At 42.3% G+C, this 21,534-nt stretch overlaps 1 protein-coding gene across 8 annotated transcripts in view; it reads left to right on the top strand.

The window, feature by feature from the left end:
- PANK1 (pantothenate kinase 1) overlaps positions 1–21,534 on the top strand; it is a 110,908-nt gene that overhangs the window by 29,137 nt on the left and 60,237 nt on the right. Inside the window, exon 1 of one of the 8 annotated variants that reach the window (XM_060286499.1) lies at positions 12,699–12,717. The exons of 3 other annotated variants lie outside the window; for them this stretch is intronic. Coding sequence is in view for 4 of the 5 variants with exons in the window: in XM_030865048.2 (XP_030720908.1) it covers positions 12,907–13,621 (715 nt within the window). In the remaining variant the exon portion in view is untranslated. Of the gene's footprint in view, positions 1–12,698; positions 12,718–12,745; positions 13,622–13,695; positions 14,252–14,274; positions 14,513–21,534 lie in introns of those variants that run through there. 4 more of the 8 variants (XM_030865048.2, XM_060286497.2, XM_060286498.1 and 1 more) reach the window with 4 other exon arrangements.

Consider the following 21,534-nt stretch of genomic DNA (forward strand, 5'->3'; position numbering starts at 1 on the left):
GCTATTAAAACAATAAAAATACTATTATACTATTCTATAATATGAATATAGAATATACAACATGAATATACATTTTTGAAGCCAGCCACCACATAAGTCTGACTACCCTGAGACTGCCATGTTGTGAGGAAGCCCAAGCCACCCAGCAGACTTATCATGTGGAAAGAGAATGATGACCAGCCAGCCCAGGCTGCTCCATCCACCCCAACCTAGGCGCCAGACGTGGAAGGGAGGAAGTCATCCTGGACATTTCAGCTCCAGCAGACACGATGGGGAGAAAAACTGAGGAACTAAACTGCGATCAGAATTAAGGCCTCAGATATATGTCCCCAGTTGAATCATCCCAACCATCTAGTCATCATGAAATAGACAAGCTATTTTCCCTGAGCCCTGTCCTGATTCCAGATCCACAAAATCAGGAGCAGAATACATGCTATTTAATGCCAGTAAACAAACGAAACCTTTTTTTATCCACCATGGAATCTGAAACAGGTATTTGAATGAGAAACACTGGCTGAAAATAAGTGCCATCCCTACCCTAGCTGCTGAATTGGCTCCTGTGTAAAAATATAGTAGCTCGTTATTGGCATTGACTTTGATTCAAAGTCATGTGTGACCTCTGCAGAGCAGCAACAGGGATGGCATCTGAAAACTTACCCTGGCAGAATTTTCTTCAACTGCTTTAGCTCAGAGGACCAGGCGTGATCTGTGAAAGCTGGTGTTCCTCCAACTTGCAGAGGGTGCTCCAGACACTCTGCAGCTAGATACGACAATGCTACCTCAGCTTACCTGGTTTGGTGGGGGAGGCTCTGGCTTTTATGGGTACCCAGTCTGGGTTCAAATGCCACTCCACCGCCTAAACCAGTGTATGATTCTGGACAACTTAATGAATTTGGGGACACTGAATTTTCTCTTTGAAATGACGGTAATAACACCTAGCTTTGTAGGTATGTTATTAGGGTTAAGTGAGCCTTACTTAACTGGCATTTAAGAATAATGATAGCTTATATTTACTGAGCATCTCACAAATAACTTTAAATCCCTCATCACCATCCTCAAGAGGTCTCTCAACACTACTGCCTGGCAGTTTCAGAAGGGGAATTTGCACTATTTTATACCCTTCCTCTCTCCTCACACCTTCCCCAGACCCTCTTTCCCTCACTTTAAGCTGATGACTTCACATCATATTCCACCAATTAAAGAGAGGGAAACTATGTCATCTTTTAGTCACCAAATCTAGACTTCTCCCTGCATCTGCATCTACTTTTCCATTGCTCTTTCAACCAAGGAGGAAGTGCCCCTCCTCCCGTTAAAGACCAGTCCTTCATTTGTGTTCTAAATCCCATCGCCTTTTACTCTCACCAATGGATCATTCTATGGGCATTCAGATAGGCTCCAGTATCTCTTTGTCTTTGAAAACTTGACACCTAAAGTCCCTCCAGTTACTGCCTTGTTTCTCTGCTCCCTTTATGGCAGATTCTCAGGAAAGTTTCTACACACATTGTCTCTCCTTCGCCACCTATTTACTCCTCAGCTCACTCAGATTTGGATTCCAGCTCCACCACTCTTCTGAGATTGCTCCTGTCAGGGTCACCAGTGACCTTCTTATTATCAACAGCAGTGTCTCCTTTATTGTTATCTTCTTATTTCACTTCTCAGCAGCATGAGGCCCACTTGGACTACGAAATATTCCCTGCTCTTAATTTCTGGGATACCTTATGGTGAACCAAACCAGATTTTCACCTGGTTTTCCTTCTCCTTTGTGAGAGTCTCCATCCTCAGTCTTTTTTCCTTTCTCAGCTCCGGGTGTCAATGTTAGTATTTCTCAAGTTTCGATCCTGGGTCCTGTTTTCTTCTGAACCTACGCTGTTTCCCTAGGTGATCTCATCCATCACAAGCTTTAAATGCAATATTATGCTGATGGCTTCCAAATGTATATCTATAGTTCAGGCCTCTCTTACCATCCCCATACTCACATCCCTACTGCCTAATTGACATACCTACTAGGATATCCAACTGGCATATGAAGTTTACCTCGTCCAATTCTACTTTACTGCTAAACCCAGAAAACTAGGAGCCACCCTTGACTTTTCCCCTTCCCTAATTTCATAAATTTATTTAATAATTTCTGTTGATTTTACTTCCAAAATAAGTCTCAAAACTGCCCACTTCTATCCATCTCTACTGCCAGACTGCCATCATCTTTCATCTGGACGGCTGCCTCCAGGCTTTCCCACTTGCCCCTGCCCTTGTCCTTTCCTATGTAGCGGCCAGAGTTATCTTTCTAAACATAAATAAATCGGTTATTGTCACGTGTCTGCCTCAAAACTGTCACGGGTTTCCCATTATGCTTAGAATAATCCAAAGTGCTTACCGGAGACTACCGTGCCTCAAGCCTTCAAGCCCTTGTCTACACCTTCAACCTCATCTTACCCTACTCTTCTTCTCCTTCATCATGCTGTAGTCACACAGGCCTTCTGTGAGCTCCAAATGCTTCACTGTCCCAGGGTCTTCTGACTGTGATGCCCTCTGCTTTGCTCTTCACCTAGATTGCTGCTTTTCATATTTTGGATCTTAACAGTATGATCTAAGAACGGTCTTGCCCGCAAATCCAAGAGGGGTTTAAACACGTGGAGGTTTGTTTATCTCTTATAACAAAATTTCCAGAAGTAGGCATTCTAGGGCCGGCACAACAGCTCCATGAGCTTATAGGGACTCAGCCTCTTTCTGTCTTTCAGCTCTACCTTCCTTCATGTATTGTCCTTCTCGTGTCTGACCTCAGACTTGCTGCCTCATGGTCACAGATGGCTGGTACACCTTAAGGCCTTAACTCTATCTTCAAGGCAAAATAAGAGGAGAGTAAAGGAGCAAAGCCCACTTCTGATTTAACTTTTTATAACGCAGAATTCCAAACATAACGAAGAGAATGATATGAAGACACTCCCCATCCATGGATCCATTATGCAACTACAATAATTATCAATCTGTGGCCAGTCATATTTCATCTATACCCTCTGCACACACTCTCCCTCTCCCCTTATTATTTTGAAGCAAATCCCAGACACTGTAGCATTTTCCCCAAATATTTCACTATGTATCTCTAAAAGATAAAACTCTTCCTTTTTAAACAAAACCACAATACCATTATCACAGAAAAATTAGCAGTTCATGAATATCATCAAATATCCAGTGTTCAAATTTCCAAGTGTCCCATAAAAGTCATACTTTTTATAGTTTAAAGTATCCAAATAAGACTACTACTTGCAATTGATATATCCTTGAAGTCCCTTTTGATCTGTAGGATCCCCTTTCTTTTGTTTTCTCTCAATTTATTTTTTGAAGAAACTAGGTCATTTGCCTGTACAGTTTCCTACAATCTGGATTTTCCTAATTGCATCCAGATGGTGTCCTCTGTCTTCTATATCTTATAAGTTCATAGTTGGAACTACAGGTTTGATTAGATTCAGGTTTTTTGTTATGTTCTGCTATCTGAAAGCATCTAATGTCTGATTGTTTCTCTTTGTGATAATAGCAGCTTTTGATGATGACTGCCTAGCTCCATTAATTATGTTATAAAATGGTGATGTTTTAATTATATCATTCCTTCTTCATTTATTAGCTGGAATACTTCTATAAAGAGAAACTTCCTGCCTTTATTATTAGGTTACTCAATGGGTACAGAAAATAAAGGAAAGATAAAATGCTTGATTCTTTTCCTTAGTTTACCTGTTTTCAAAATAATGACTTGATTCACTAGTGTCCTCCAATGATAACCAGTCAGCCTTTTTAAAAAAGTTGTCTTTATGAACTTTTGGATTTAAACATATTTGATGAGTTTCAATACATTGCAGTTATTATCCTTATTAATGCTCAAATTGTCTCATCTTTGCCCTTTGGGAGTGTTCTCAAATTGGTTCACCAGTTCCTTTGCTATGAAAAAACCCCAGATCTTTCCTGAAACATCCTTTGGCTCATTTCCACTTCGTTCCCGCTGGCCAGAGTTGTGTCACGTGGCTACGCTGAGCTGGAAGGCAGTGGTAGTGTGGGTCATTCACCATCTCTTGAAAGAGGTTTCCGCTCATGCCTCGTCTAAAGAATGCACCCCCTATTATTCTGTAAGGCTCTATCTCGTTTACTTCCTTTATACTACTAACTGTAAACTGTAGTTATTTTATTTGTTCACCTGTTAAATGGGTCTGATTGCCTTACTGGTTGTAAGCTTCATGATATTTTCCCTAGCACAATACCTGTAGGTGCTCACAGAAGATACTCTATAAGTATTTGTTGAATAAATAAGTAAATGAGGTAGATACCACTGTTATCCCCACTGTATACATTGCTGCCCAATACGGTAGCTAGTGGCCACATGTTACTATTTAAATTTAAATAGTACAGCTACTATGGAAAACAATATGGAGGTTCTCCAAAAACTTAAAAAACAGAACTACCATATGATCCAACAATCCCGCTTCTGGGATTAAATATAGAGGAATTGATCTCAGGATCTTGAAGAGATATCTGCACCCCCATGTCAATTACACCATTCTTCACTGTAGCCAAGACATTGAAGCAACCTAGATGTCCATCAATGGATGAATGGATTAAAAAAAAGATGTGGTATGTACATGTAATGGAATATTATTCAGGTTTTATAAAAGAGGAAATCCTGACATTTGCAACATATGGATGAACCTAGAGGACATTATGCAAAGTGAAATAAACCAGACACAGAAGGACAAATACTACATGATACCACTTATATGAGGAATCTAAAATACTCAAACTCATAGAAGCAGAGAGTAGAACCGTGATTGCCAGGGGCTGGAGGGAGAGGAAAATGGGGACGTATTAGTCAAAGGGTACAAAGTTTCAGTTATGCAAGCTAAGTCTTTGAGATCTACTGTACAAGGTAATGCCTATACTTAATAATAGCATGTACTTACAAATTTGCTAAGATGGTAGATCTCATGTTAAGTGTTCTTATCATCATCATCATCATAATGTAATAGTAGGGAAAGAGGGCAAAAGGAAACTTTTGGAAGTGATGGATAAGTTTATGCCAAAACTTGTGGTGAAAAATTGTGGTGATGGTTTCACAGGTATATAATTATCTCTAAACTCATCAAGTGGTATACATTAAATATATACAGTTTTTTTATATGTCAGTCATAGCTCAATAAAGTGGTTTTTAAAATAAGTTAATTTTTTTAAATCGTAAATTAATTAAAACAAAAATACAATCATGGATTTGGCGGGACAGAATACAGGACACGAATTTTGTAGGTTTCCATTCAGACTGAGACAGTCAGTCCTGGACCCGGCGGTAGGAGCAATGACTCCCTGATTTCTTTTTTTTTTTTTTTTTTTGTGGTACGCAGGCCTCTCGCTGTTGTGGCCTCTCCCGTTGCGGAGCACAGGCTCCGGACGCGCAGGCTCAGCGGCCATGTCTCACGGGCCCCGCCGCTCTGCGGCATGTGGGATCTTCCCGGACCAGGGCACGAACCCGCATCCCCCGCATCGGCAGGCGGACTCTCAACCACTGGCCACCAGGGAAGCCCTCCCTGATTTCTTGGTTTACTGTTGTACAAGAAGTAGCAGTTCCCTTACAGAAGTTCCCTTAGGAAGCTGATCCTGTGGTGGGATTCTGGGATTCATTACTGGGAGCACAGCCTAGAGGCTGTTCCTTCAAACTCTCCAGCGATTTTTACTTACCCAATTCCCTGCACTAATTCATTTTATGAGGAAATGAGTTAAAGTGGCTTTTATCACTTGCAGCTGAAGAAACTTCAGTATTCATAGGAGACTTCGCCCAGACAACAGGGAAGCTATAAGACAAATTTGAATGCCCTGAATGCTGGGACCCTAATCAAAGCCTGTCCCTTCCACTGATAATCATTCTCAAAGGAATGTGCATACCCCCTCTTCACCAGCATCCCCCCAAATATTGGAACTTTGGTGTTGAAGAGATGAATACATATACACACACACACATACACACAGAGATGTAGATATGGATATGGATATAGATACAGATACAGGTACACATTTTTTTTTTTCCTCTTCCATATGCTGGAATGCTCTTCCAAATCTCTCTACGTGATACTTCGCACCTCAGCCTCTCAACCTTCAGGAACCAGTATCAATGTGGATTCCTCAACTACCCCCATGTAAACTGGTTCCTTTCTTCCAATAATTCTCTTTCACATCATTTTATTTGATTTTTATGTTACTTAACACAGTCTGTATTTATTTATTTAATTGTTTATTTTCTGACTTCCCCTGCCCACCTCCCCAGAGGAAGGTGTGCTCCATGGTGGGAGGGACTTTTTACCTTGCTCATCACTGTAACTGGGAACAGTGGATTACACATGGTAGCATCATTAAAAAATATTAGTTGAATAAGTATATAAAATAGAGAATGGTAATAGCTAGGACGTTTTTTTTTTTTTTTGCGGTATGCGGGCCTCTAACTGTTGTGGCCTCTCCCGCTGCGGAGCACAGGCTCTGGACGTGCAGCCTCAGCGGCCATGGCCCACGGGCCCAGCCGCTCCGCGGCATGTGGGTTCTTCCCGGAACAGGGCACGAACCCGTGTCCCCTGCATCGGCAGGCGGACTCCCAACCACTGGGCCACCAGGGAAGCCCTCTAGGACATTTTTTTAAAAAAGGGAAACAAAGACCCAATGCAGCCAAAACTTAATTAATTAATTAATTTTAAAAAATGGGACGGACTTCCCTGGTGGTGCAGTGGTTAAGAATCCGCCTACCAATGCAGGGGATACAGGTTCGAACCCTGGTCCAGGAAGATCCCACATGCTGCGGAGCAACTAAGCACGTGCGCCACAACTACTGAGCCCACGTGCCGCAACTGCTGAGCCTGCGTGCCTAGAACCTGCGCTCCGCAACAAAGAGAAGCCACCGCAATGAGAAGCATGCACACTGCAATGAAGAGTAGCCCCCGCTCGCCACAACTAGAGAAAGCCCGCGTGCAGCAAACGAAGACCCAACGCAGCCAGAAATAAATAAATAAATAAAATTAAAAAATAATTTAAAAAATAAAAAGGGAAAAAAGGCTCTTTTGGAGACAAAAGTTTAAGATACTAGACTGCAAAAACATTTCAGTGAGAAGTAAAGGGACCCAGTAATTGTTGTGAAGAGCAATGCTGTGTGGGCAGTGGAATACTGTATCAGGTGTTCGCAACCATGGCGTAAAGTCTGCAGGTGACCGGAGATACGCCACCTTTTGGGAGGCACTGTGGCTGAGTTATGAAACGTGCAGGTTCTAGGGCCACCCAGACCTGACTTCAAATGTCTGTTATACATTTCCTCCTGTGTGAAAGTGGGCAAGTTAGCCTCCCTAAGCTCTAGTTCTCTCCTTCAAAATATGAGGATAATAACAGTACCCAACTCAAGTGACTACTGTGTTAATTAAAAAAGATGACACTTAATAGTGTGCTTAGTACAGTGTATGGCATGTAAGAACTCAATAAATGTTAGATAAGAAGACTACTATCATTTTGCTAAACCGAGCTCCATTCCTAAACTTATGCCCAGTACTTGGGGTCGCTCTGATTATAGCTTATCAAATTTCTAGGCAGCCACACTCCACCTCCCTTCACCAAATCATAATTGGTAGCTGCTCAAAAAATATTAGTGACTGACAGGAAGTTGGTTCATGTGAGGTGGGCTACAGTCCTGTACACACGGTTATTACTGGTAGTAGCAGCTGCTAATGATATATTTTTCCACCTCTGTTGACCAGAAACAAAACAAAAAAAAACAAACCAACAACAAAAAACTAAAATAGGCAACAATAGTATCGAGTAGAAAATGCTCCATCAACCCATATAGAAAAACAGTAAAGAGAATGGGATTGGCCTGAACCCTCTCCAATGGTTTGTTCCATCCAGTGAATAGTCTTCCTTACTTTTGATTTGCCGTATTGAGAGGGACAGGGTCAATTCATCCTGTCAGTCAGCAAGTGCCTACCATATTTATGGTAAGAATACCTCCTCCACTTCCACCCCCACCTTAGTTAACTTCTATTCGATATTCAGAATTTAGCTTAAATATCATTTCAGCTACTAAAGTTTAAGACTAGGCCAGGTGCCCCTGGCGTGTGCCCTCATGGCACCAGGAGTCTTACCTATTTTTTTTTTTTTTTTTTTTGCGGTACGCGGGCCTCTCACTGTTGTGGCCTCTCCCGCTGCGGAGCACAGGCTCCGGACGCGCAGGCTCAGCGGCCATGGCTCACGGGCCCATCCGCTCCGCGGCACGTGGGATCTTCCCGGACCGGGGCACGAACCCGCGACCCCTGCATCGGCAGGCAGACTCTCAACCACTGCGCCACCAGGGAAGCCCCAAGTCTTACCTTTTTTTTGCACTTCGCGGAATGCACTTATTTTGCTCTTGCGGTGATTATGTGCTTAAGGCTTGTCTTTTCTGTAATCTAGATAAGGACAGGGACTTGGTTTTTGCTTAAGAGTGTACCCCTGGTACTTAGCTTGGTGCCTGCTGTGTAGTAGCTGCTCAATTCTGAAGAAAGGAAAAGAGGGAGGCTCTGATGCAGGGGTCATGAGAATCTCCCCGCAGCACGTTACTCACCAGAGCAGCGTGCGTTTGCTTTTGGTGGCCTCTGACTGCCTGCAGCAGCGCTCCTCCCCGGGGTCCTGAAGAAAGCAGCATGAGAAGCAGGGTCATTGAGAGTAGCACTGTCCTCGAAAATAGTGTCTTGTGTGAGGTGCCCCATGCGAATCTCTAAGAAAGGTACCAACACCGATAGCAAAAAGGCAAGAAAGCAAAAAAGAAGTCATTTTGGGTCGATATAATTCTGGCAGTTAAAGTTCTAGTAATTCTTTTTAAACTATATCTTGAAGAGTACCCTTTCTCTGAGCTCATAGTGTCATCTGTGTGCCTATTAAGGGGTAGAAACTTGGGCAAATTTGGCTTTATTTCCATTTTAGCAAGGAACTAGAATTTCTACAGTGATGTGTAATGATGGCATGGTGGACAGGTTTTATCTGTGTCTTCAAAAAATAACAGTAAATTACAAGTCTTATTTAGAGTAATAGAAAACTAGTGCTGATGTCCCTTTTTTTATGGGAGGGAGGGAGAGGGAGAGAGGAAGGAAGGAAGGAAGGAAGGGAGGAAGGAAGGAAGGGGGAGGGGAGGGGAGGAAGGGTTGAGTTAGACTGAGATAGGCAAATATTGATATGGCTCACATATCAATGTAAGTTTAAGTACAAGAATGTCATGATCAGATCTATATTTTTAAAGGCTCACCCTTCTTAAAGTATAAAACCCAGAGAGAATATAGGTAGAAGATTTTGCTCCTTTTCTGCGTATTTTATCTTGCATGCTGAAACCACCACATTCCCAGTTGCCCAAACTAGAAACACAGAAATTATCCTAGCCTTACCTCTCCCTCACCCTGAAATTCGCCACTAAATCCTATAGATTCTTTAAATAATTTTTAAATCCACCTGATGATCTCATTCTGAATGGTGTGTCCTTCACTCAGTCCCTTCTCACCTCTTTCCTGGTTGTTTCCAGTAGTCTTCTATCTAGGCTTTCCAGCTAGGAACTTCCTCCCCTATTTTATTCTCCAGACTGCTGCCAGAGGTCCTCCCAGGATGCAAATCTAGTAGTTTTTCCACAACCTAAAACTCTTTAATGGTTTCTCATGGCCTTCAGGAGAAAGTCCAAATTGTTTCCTATGGTGCAGAAAGCCATCTGAGATTTGGACCCCATCTAACCTTTTTGTCCATCACTTACCTCCTCCCTTCGTAGGTTGTGTTTCAGCCTTGTTGAACTCCTGGCAGGTTCCCAAACATGCCAGATGGTTTCAAAACACCTGCAGAGTCTCCACTCCCTCAGTTCTGAATGGAATTCCTTCCACCTTCCATGATGAAATCCCATTATTGTTCAAAATTCAGTTTACGGGTCATTTCCTCTCTGAAGCATGTCTTAACATCCATCTCAGCACCATCTTCCTCCTCTGTCTTCCTATTCCATCATTTCTCACTCTCTGGAGTCCTCTGGAATTCCCTTCCATGGCATTGGTGACATACTTTGTTTCATTCATTGTTGCTCCAAGGAAGGACCATCTGCATTTTTTTTTTAAATCCTGTTTTGAAAAAAGTTACTGTTTTGTTTATTTAATTTAAAAAATATTTATCATCATTATCACCATCATCACCATGCAGACTCCTGTGCTCCAAACCTACTGAAGGTCTATGAACCTCGGCCCAAAACTGGCTCTTAAAAATTCTCCTAGGTTACTGGTCATGTCTTGCTTGTTGATCAGGTGCTGGCTACACAGGGTGTTCATCTGTGCAAAATTCACTGAGCTTTACCCTTAGGGTATGTGTACATTTCTGTATGTCTCTTATTTTCAACAGAAAGTTTAAAAGGAAAAAGCTCCCTAGGTTATTCTTATGATGGAGAACATTGACTTTCCTCTCCCTCTCTCTCTGAATTGTAAGCCCCTAGAGGACAACGAAGACATTTATTTTGGCTTTGTACTCCCTGCATTTGTTTTACTGCCTACAATATAGTACATGCTTAATAAATGATTAGTAAATAAAAAAATGAACAGAGGGAGAGAGTGCCTTGTGGCACTCTCCTCCCTCCCTCTCTCTCTTCCAAATATTATCTGTTCAACTCCCCTGCTGGAGCACATGATAGCTCACGCCTCAAAATTTCACCTCTGAAACCGCCCCCCCCCACCCCCATACACCTGTGAGATGCCTCCTGGCTTCCTCTCTACCACATGCAGGGTGTAACTGATCCAGGGCACCAGCCTGACGATGATGAGAGAAAGGAAGCAGGTGGAGGACTTTCTGTCCCCAAACCAGTACTTCTGCCCTACCTGGGTCTGAGCCACCTGGCTCAGGCTTTCCTCACCATGCCTGGGAACCAAGCTGGCGAGAATATGTCCTTGGAGATACTGCATTGCTAAATCTTCTATTTGCATTTCTGATGTAAAGTGCTTCCTAAACTACTCAGCTTAAATTATGTAGGAATTTGAAAACTTTATGTTTGAATATTTAGGTGTAACAATGGAGGTTTTAGTTGTTGTTCTGTTTTTTTTAGCAAATTTACAGTAGAAAGAGAGACACCCTGGGTGAAATATTACCAAAGTCATTTATTCAGTCACAAATGATTACCAAGAGCTTCCTAGGGATACAATGATGAATGAGAGTCATCTGCCTTAATGGAGATTACAGTGTAGTGGAGGGAGACAATCAAATAATATCTAACTTTTTCATAGCACCTATGATGTGCTGGACACTTTACATATATATTCATTTCATCACTGTAACAACTCAGTGATGTTCTATGATTACCCCCATTGTAGCATTGCAGACTGATAGAGTCATGAAGGTCAAGTGTAGGAGGAGAGAGCCCTAATCTTGTCCTAAGGGTCAGGGAAGATTTCTTTAAATATAAGCAGTTGAAGCAGAGATCTGAGGATTGAGTTGGAATCTAGTAGACAAAGAGGTCTGGGAACAGGCAACGGAAACAGCAGATGCAAAGGGATATTCGTGTGTTTGAGGACCTGAAAGTCTTCCCTGTAGAGGGACCATCAGGAGATCAAGACGAGGCAGGGGAGGTAGACAGGGGCCAGATCACCTAGGTTTTTTCTCCATGTCTTCAAAAGTATAATAAGGTCAGGGAAGCAAAGATAGGAGAATTAAGGTTTATTCTTAGCTTTGTTCTTACTAACCTCAGCCATCCCTCTGTGGCTCCGTTTCCTTAGCTGAAAAAATGTGTGAATGGACCAAAGCTCTGATTCTAGGTCAGGCTCTGCTGGAAGGAATTCCGATCAAGGTGCGAGCCCTGGCTGCTGCTGAACGCACCGAGGCCTCTGACTCCTCTGTAGATTAAGGAAATACAGATGATGGAGAACATCACACACAATAAGTTACACAGTAAATATGGCTGTGAGTATGGTTTGTTCCCCTTGTTGGAAGTGAAGGGTGATCTGCTAATAATAACGGTGTAATAAGGATAACAACCTCTTGTGGGCGTTTAACTGTGTGCCAGGACTGTACCAGGTACTTTCAGACAGATTTCTCATGACAACTCCTAGTTAGATTCAAAAGCTGAGGCCTCACGGGATTACACAGCTTTAGGAAGGTCCTCACCACCCAAATTTGTCCTGCCTACTGAGCGTCTCCAGTCCTGTCCCCTGTCGCCAGGTGTGTTAACTTGAGCAATGACTTTCTCTTGGTTTGATCAGGGGCTGAGTTGGAATTTGAACCCAGCTCTGACTCCGGAGCCTATGGGGTTGTCTACCCTGCGATGCTGCCTTCCCTTCTTAAAACACAGGCAACTCCTTACTCTATAAATAGAGTGACATTGTCTCTTAAACGTCCTTTCTGGGTGAGGAAAGTGCTTTTTATAGCTTGGGACTGCTTCTGTTTACTTGGTCTCTTCCAGCACCGGTTAATCCCGCCTACATCTGTGACCTTCACTGTCCTTACACTGAATTCCTAGGTTTCCTCCCTGCAAAAGACAACTCCACGAGGCCACAAGGAGTCTGTGTGCCAGCAAAGAAATTACACGCTTCTCCCTCTCCAAATCCGCCTATCTTTCTATAAATAATTGTTCTCCTTCCCTTCAGGCCTGTGAGTAGTTTGGTCACTTCACTAAACACACACACACACTCACAAAGGTTTCGGGGAGGAGAGTACGACGTGAATGACCTTGCAAAGGTATCTAGCTCACTGGGGACAGGATTAGCAAACCCAAACCTCTACAGATATTTGTCTTCCCCGCACGTTCCTCCCGAAGCTTCTCGCTCCTCTCGCGCCGGCCTAGCCCAGTCCCCTCTCGGCTCGCTCCGCCATACGAAGCCCAACCCGCCCATCTCTCCTTTGCAAAGCCAGAGAACTTCAGTCCCCATGTTGAAGCTCGGCGGTGGCGGCGGCGGTGGCGGCGGCGGTGGCGGGCAGGACTGGGCATGCTCAGTAGCGGAGACAGGTCTGGGAGGCGAGGAAGCCGCGTTTGAAGTCGCGCGGCTGGGGGATCCGGGGAAGGCGGGCTGCCGGGGCCCCGGCCGGGGGTGCGCTGGTATCCCCGATTCCGCGCCGGGAGTGGGCATGCTCCAGGCCGGCGCCGGGGGGCCGGCGCGCGGGGGGCAGGGCGTGGAGGAGGTTGGAGCGCCGGCGGGAGGAGGGGAGGAGCGCCCGGCTCGCCATCCCTCGGCGCCGGCTCTGCGGCTGTTGAATCGGAAGCCGCAAGGAGGATCCGGGGAAATAAAGACGCCCGAGAATGACCTCCAGCGAGGCCGCCTGAGCCGGGCCCCGCGCGCCGCCCCACCAGCCCCTGGCATGGGCGACCACGGCGGGCAGCCGGAGCGCTCGGCCTCGCATGCCCCGGGGACTCCCGCCGGTGCTGCAGCCGTGAACGGAGTGCTGCACAACGGCTTCCACCCGCCGCCCATCCAGCCGCCGCGCCTCTGCAGCCGGAGCCTCCCGGGCGGCGGCGACGCGGCGCCCCCGCGCCTCCCCCTCCAGCCAGAGCTCCAGCCACAGCCGCCGCCCCCTCAGCACGACTCCCCGGCCAAGAAATGCCGGCTACGGAGGAGGATGGACTCGGGGAGGAAGAACAGGCCGCGTAAGTCCCTCCGGGAGGGGAGCGCGGGCGCCAGGCAGGCGCAGCGCGGGGTCCGGCACCCGGGAGCGGCGGGCCAGGCACCGAAGCGCGCGTCGTGCACACCAGCGCCCACCGTCGGCGGACCGCTCTGAGGGGGCGCAAGCACTACAGATCGTTGCCTAAGCCTGACCCTTGCTTGCTTCCATCTGTAGAATAGGCGATTGGACTCGGAGTCTGAGCTGCTCCTCAGGTCACGGCTCAATGGAAGGCAAATGCACTGGCCACCTTACTAATTTGTCGGTGGGGAAATGCACGTGTGTCAACATTTGGTGGGGTCCGGGAGTAGGGGTAGAGCAGCGGTGGGTGGAGAGCCTGAGTTGCCCTCGTTCTTCTCGCCCCTTTCCCTTATGAGAGCTTGTCTTTCTGGGTTGGCGCTCAGGGCAGTCAGCTTGCCCTTTGAATCGCAGAGAAGCCGCCAGCTCCATGGGCCTATTCGCAAGCTCGAGGTCTGGAGGCGTGGAGTTTGACAGCCCCGGAAAATCACAGCCTATTAAACGCTGTTTCCTCGCAGCCAATGAGAGGACCTGTTGGGAGGGACACACCCACTGATACCATGTGGGCCGGAACTATGTGGACCAATGAAGATTGGAGGTGAATTTTTTCGCGGAGTGGGGAGGTGGAGTTGAGGTTTCTAATAGTACTGTACAGTGCAGAATGCTGAAATGCGTTATTTCACAATCTAAAGCTTGTATATATGTTAGTTTGTGAAGAGTCCCTTCCCCGCTGGAAATTCTGAGATGCAAATTGTAGCTCGAATTTACAACAGGATTTTCTTATCTGAGCTGAACTTAATTCAATTTGTTACCTCTTTCTGGGTCTCCTTAATGAAGCTTATAAATGGCAGAAAGCAAAGTAAGTAGAATGCATGCTAATAAGTGATTGCATTCAAACATGCACGTTTTGCATACAGGTTATTCTGTTTCACATAGGGAAATTGCTAGATATGCTTTGGATTCGTCTGTAAAAGCTTGATATTTGGCAAACAGCTTCACTTTTTTCTGTTTCTGTTTATCAACTTAGACTCTTAGCTTTTCTGCATTCAGGTAAAGTCTCTGAGACTTTGGAAAGCATTTTAACTCGACTGTGGGACGCGGTAACTCTGATACTTGTATTTTGTAGGTCTGAAATGTTTCGGTTGAAAGTTAACGTCTTGTCGGGAACTTTGAACCCATACAACAGATTGGCTACAGTTATAATAAGGAAGGCATCTTAACACCTAAATTTCTGTTTACTTTTGTTTTTGAGTCTTGTTAGAAAATGACTTTCTTTATGGATTTAGCATTGATTCCTAATGATTTATTAACTTGTTTTACTTATTTTGAAGCCAGATTTTAGTTATTTCTCTGATTTACATTAACAAACTGTATGAGAATTCACAATGTAAATAGCTAAAATATAACGAAAGAGAACTGCTTTGAGTATATAGTATTGCTAGCTTAAATGGTCTGTGTTTAACTGAGCGTATAATACCTCTTGAAGTAATTTTTGAGGAATTGAAAATACACTCTCTTAACAATAGCATGAAGGCAGAGAAAAAATAACCTTGAGCCTTAACTTTTGCTTGCAGATCCGCAGGAAGTATTATTCTAGAATACAGGAAAGTATAACTTTATGCCTGTGTGCTTTGTCAGGTATTAGTTTTGTATTTTTTTTAATGAAAACCATAGTTATTTTTAAGTCTAGCGATCATACTTATTTATCTTTTAAAAAGAATTCATCAAAATTGACTTTTTATTATCCTATCATGTTTTTTTTCTCAAATTTGAACAAACATTTCTGAAATAAATTTTATATGTTCTGAGCCACATCTGCTGTGTTGACTACCAAAATCTCTTAGTTAAAACTAGGCTTAATTTAGTATCTTTATACCTTGCCTATTAGCATTCAAGTATCTTTTTACAAAAAAAAATACTGCCCAATCAGTTGATATTTAGGTAATCTAAGACAAATCTACTTAGACTCAAGCACATCCCTATTTTCTGATGACTGATAGCTTTTTACATAAGCAATTATTACAGAGTATTTACATGCTTTAAATGAAATTTGAGTATGTGGTTGATAAAAGCATCAAAGCTGGACAAATAATTAATTCCTACTTACAGTTTGCAACTTCAAACTCCTGCTTCTGTCCAAACCAGAGGTGTTTTAGGGCAGCCAGATATCACTTCTCTCAGATAGGCACCTGGATTGCATATGTGAGTAGGTATGTTTCTGTTTGCTGATATTTTGGGTAGAGTGTGATAAACATTAAAATACTTCATGTTTAAAAGCAATGAATGGAATGAAACAAACAATCCAGTAGTTTTTGATTATTTAAAAATTTTAAATCTGATCCCTCAGTGCAAGGACTATTCACAATCTAATAATTGTAATCTAAAAATCAGAATAGTGGCAGGTTGATTTGCTAAATCAGGAAATCTTGTCCACTTTTTTAATCAAAAGATCACCTCACTCACTGTGCTTATCATTCTTGGAAAGCTTTTCCAAGACTTAACTGCTTCTTCAAGCTTTCTTGGTTACTTTAGCAACTGGGTGCCCTCAACCAAGTTAGCTCTCCTCTTGGAATGCTGGAGTCGGCTAGATGATCTTCAAGTATTGTTTCTTATATTGTACCTTCAGATTCTAAGATACTTCAGAGCTGATGGTTCTTTCTACATGACTTCTACGCTAGTTATCCAGTCTGCCACATGGCTTAACGTTTTATTATTGTTATTTTAAAAGTTTTTATTTTTGCCCTGTGCTGATTGTTCCATGTATGTTATTGGTCTTTTCTCCGCAGTTAAGTTGGAAGTCTTATTATAGTTGGTAGTTTTTTTCATATGCTGTGCAACTTGGGTACAGATATTTGAGTATTTGATTGATGTTGATGAAAAAGGTACAGGTGACATCATCACCACCTCACTGAAGTAGCCATTTCCATCTGTACGACAGACGATGGCGAAAGTCCTTCAGTGGAGTTTCCATGAGGTCTCTATAGGGAGACTCCTTTCGCGTGCTCCTTGGTGCTCTGATGTTTTTGAAGCAAAAGTAGCTGACTCCTTATGGAGTCAACTCATATACCAAATATTTCTAAACTAATGATAGTCCTAGCAAAATGCCAAGAGCCTAATGTTTGTAAATGGTGTAGTTATTCAAACTCTGGAGAGCTTGAGTGTGAATTGCAGCTGGATGACCTGGGGCCATTTATTTAACCTCTGTGCTTCAGTTTCAGTATTGGTAAGATGGAGCTAATCATACAGCCTCACCAGGTTGATGTGAGGATTAAATAAGATAATATGTATATAAAGAACTTAGATTCCTGCTTGGCACATAGCAGTTATACAGTAAATGCCAGCTGTCATCACCGCCATATAGAACACTGTCCACCACTAACCCACAGGACAAGACGACTGAGCTGGCAGAGACACCTCAGAATGACTTCCTTACTTAAAAAGGAGGGGGGGGCTACAATAAGAAAGACCAAAAAGTTTTATTTGATTAACTATGACACTCCTAGCCCCACAATTACCTTTTTCCCCCCTTTGCCTCCCCAAATATTGGGTAATACAAAAATGGAGGAAAAAAGCAGGAAAAAGTACTCACAGTACCATCACTCAGAGAAAACGAATGTTTAAAATGCGCTAAAGGTAATTTTGGATCACACTAAGATAAGATTTTGATAACTTTTTTTTATTGGACTGTATTTGATTTACAATGTTGTATTAGTTTCAGGTGTACAGCAAAGTGATTCAGTTATACATATACTTATATCTATTCTTTTTTAAATTCTTTTCCCATTTAGATTATTACAGAATATTGAGCAGAAGAATTCCCTTTGCTATATAGTAGGTCCTTGTTGGTTATCTGTTTTAAATATAGTAGTATGTATATGTCAGTCCCAAACTCCCAATTTATCCTTTTTTATTTAAAAATGTTAGCAAAAGCATTTTCTTACAGCATTAGAGCATCATTTGCAATGGTTGTATTATATTCCCAATGTTCCATTATATAGATATACCATAATTTATTTAACCTGTCTCTCATAGCTTTAGGCTGCAGCTAGAGTCTCTAAACATCATAAACAGTTCTGCAGCAACAACTTTGTACATAACTCTTTATTTTTGATGAAATTGGTGAATATGTACTTTTTGGAGAAGGAACAGAAATGGCACAAAGGAGTATATAGCTGTTGCCTTGAAATCCTGGATATTTTATTCATTTAGTTTCTTTTTTCAGCTTATTGAGGTATAATTGACATTTAAAATGGCAATATATTTAAAGTGTAGAACATGATGATTTAATATATGCATGCATTATGACAAGATTCCCATCATCAGGTTAAGAAATACATCCATCACCTCATATATTTACATTTTTATGAAAACACTTAATTCTGCTTTCTTAGCAAATTTCAGTTATACAATACAGTGTTATCAACTATAGTTACCATGTTTACATTAAATCCTCAGACCTTATTCATCTTATAACTGAAAGTCTGTACCCTTTTACCGGGCTCTCCCTATTTCCCTCACTACCACCACCCCAGTCCCTGGCAACCATTGTTATTCGACTCTGTTTCTATGAGTTCCACTTATTTTTTTTTAAGTTTCCATATATAAATGATACCACACACTGTTTGTCTTTCTCTGTCTGGCTTATTTCAGTTAGCATAATGCCGTCCAGCTTCATCCATGTTGTTGTAAATGACAGGATTTCCTTCTTTCTCATGGTTGAATAATATTCTATTGTGCACATATATGCCACACTTTATTCATTCATCCATCAGCGGACACTTGGGTTGTTTCCATACCTGGATATTTTAGACTCTAAGGATGCTTGGAGACAAGCCACACTAGTGAAGAGAGGAGAAAAACGCAAAGGAGGTAATTGTTTGAGCCAGCAAACACTATGCTGCAGAAAGCTAAATACCTGAGTACCATCAGAAGACTCAAGGTTGTGAGCTGCGCTCTTCCGTCCCAGTGTGTAGCAACAGGCAAAAATAAGGGATGGATCAGTGCCTGCAGCCTCCTGGTGGAAGTTCCGAATTCTGCGATTCTCCAGATAGAAAAATAGCAGAAGATGGGTGAGAGTTCATTATGCATCTAACACATTCGTGGGTGCAAACTGAAGAAACTCTAACCTGTTACCGGTTTTAGCTAGCCACCATTGTCAAAGTGTAAGGCTTCACTTTTCTAAATATTGGGATATTTACCTTTGGCACTTAGAATTTCCCCTACTTCTGAGTCAGGCTAATTAGAAAACCCAGGATAAAAAAAAAAAAACCCAGGATAAAATAGAATTTTCTGGTTGTATCTGCATAGAGTGTGAATATATATGCATTTTTAAAAACATAATCAGAACTTCTAGATGGACAGGGAACTTTGCGAATCGAGAACAAAAGACTAAAATGGAAAGCGAGGGCACATTCTAGATTGCTCCCTTCTAGGGTGTGGTCAGATTTCTAAGTTTGTCAATGAAGTTATGAATTGTACAATGCACATTTGAACTGGAGATTTAAGAATTTAATGGCCCAAGGGTTCAGTGTCTAAGTGTTTAAGTCAGGTATCAGAATTTATTAGGGACGTGAACACCACTTTTCCCCAAAAGGCCAGTAAGTGAATTTCAACGTTAATACAAAGCATATTTTGTTTGGCATAGTAACAAAAGATGGAAAAAGTACTGTTACTTTTTAACATGTGGGACATTCAACAAGTGAATAAAACAAACTCCAGCCTGGTGTTTGGAGACATAATTGGTAGGGAAACACAGAGTACTGGTTTTAATTAACAGGTTTGAGGTTGGTTTTTTTATCTGTCTGATAGCCTGACTTTTAACAGTGTGTGTTATGCTTTAATACAAACCAATTACCATGAAAATCAATCAAGGTTTGACTTCCATTCTGTTCAATTATATGCTTTAACTTTACTGTGTAGGCCAGTGTTCACCTTGGGATGACAATATTCTGAATCAGATAGGGCACACAGAATTTCTTTAGTTTTTTTTAACATCTTTTTTTTTTTTTTTTTTTTGCGGTACGTGGGCCTCTCACTGTTGTGGCCTCTCCCGTTGCGGAGCAAAGGCTCCGGACGCGCAGGCTCAGCGGCCATGGCTCACGGGCTCGGCCGCTCCGCGGCATGTGGGATCTTCCCGGACCGGGGCACAAACCCATGTCTCCTGCATCAGCAGGCGGACTCTCAACCACTGCGCCACCAGGGAAGCCCTAACATCTTTATTGGAGTATAATTCCTTTACAATGGTGTGTTAGCTTCTGCTTTATAACAAAGAGAATCAGCTATACATATATCCACATATCTCTTCCCTCTTGCATCTCCCTCCCACCCTCCCTATCCCACCCCTCTAGGCAGTCACAAAGCACCAAGCTGATCTCCTTGTGCTATGCGGCTGCTTCCTACTATCTGTTTTACATTTGGTAGTGTATAGATGTAAATGCTAGTCTCTCACTTTGTCCCAACTTACCCTTTCCACTCGCCGTGTCCTCAAGTCCATTTTCTATCTCAGTGTATTTATTCCTGTCCTGCCCCTAGGTTCTTCATAACCTTTTTTTTTTTTTTGGATTCCATGTATATGTGTTAGCATACAGTATTTGTTTTTCTCTTTCTGACTTACTGCACTCTGTATGACAGACTCTAGGTCCACCCACCTCACTACAAATAACTCAGTTTCGTTCCTTTTTATGGCTGAGTAATATTCCATTGTATATTTGTGCCACATCTTCTTTATCCATTTATCTGTCGATGGACACTTAGGTTGCTTACATGTCCTGGCTATTGTAAATAGAGCTGCAGTGAACATTGTGGTACATGACTCTTTTTGAATTATGGTTTTCTCAGAGTATATGCCCAGTAGTGGGATTACTGGGTCATGTGGTAGTTCTATTTTTAATTTTTTAAGGAAGTTCCATACTGTTCTCCATAGTGGCTGTATCAATTTACACTCCTACCAACAGTGCAAGAGGGTTCCCTTTTCTCCACACCCTGTCCAGCATTTATTGTTTGTAGATTTTTTCATGATGGCCATTGTGACTGGTGTGAGGTGATACCTCATTGTACTATTGATTTGCATTTCTCTAATGATTAGTGATGTTGAGCATCCTTTTATATGTTTGTTGGCAATCTGTATAACTTCTTTGGAAAAATGTCTATTTAGGTCTTCTGCCCATTTTTGGATTGGGTTGTTTGTTTTTTTGTTATTGAGCTGCATGAGCTGCTTGTAAATTTTGAAGATTAATCCTTTGTCAGTTGCTTCTAGGAGGTGTGTCAAAAAGGATCTTGTTATGATTTATGTCATTGAGTGTTCTGCTTATGTTTTCCTCTAAGAGTTTTATTGTGTCTGGCCTTACATTTAGGTCATTAATCCATTTTGAGTTTATTTTTGTGTCTGGTGTTAGGGAGTGTTCTAATTTCATTCTTTTACATGTAGCTGTCCAGTTTTCCCAGCACCACTTTTTGAAGAGGCTGTCTTTTCTCCATTGTATATTCTTGTCTCCTTTATCAAAAATAAGGTGAGCATATATGCATGGGTTTATTTCTGGGCTTTCTATCCTGTTCCATTGATCTATGTTTCTGTTTTTGTGCCAGTACCATACTGTCTTGATTACTGTAGCTTCATAGTATAGTCTGAAGTCAGGGAGCCTGATTCCTCCAGCTCCATTTTTCTTTCTCAATATTGCTTTGGCTATTTGGGGTCTTTTGTGTTTCCATACAAATTGTGAAATTTTTTGTTCTAGTTCTATGAAAAATGCCATTGGTAGTTTGATAAGGATTGCATTGAATCTGTAGATTTCTTTGGGTAATATAGTCATTTTCACAATGCTGATTCTTCCAGTCCAAGAATATGGTATATCTCTCCATCTGTTTGTATCATCTTTAATTTCT

The sequence above is a fragment of the Globicephala melas genome, chromosome 16 (assembly GCF_963455315.2).
Source record: "Globicephala melas chromosome 16, mGloMel1.2, whole genome shotgun sequence".
In the NCBI taxonomy this organism is placed as follows: Eukaryota; Metazoa; Chordata; class Mammalia; order Artiodactyla; family Delphinidae; genus Globicephala; species Globicephala melas.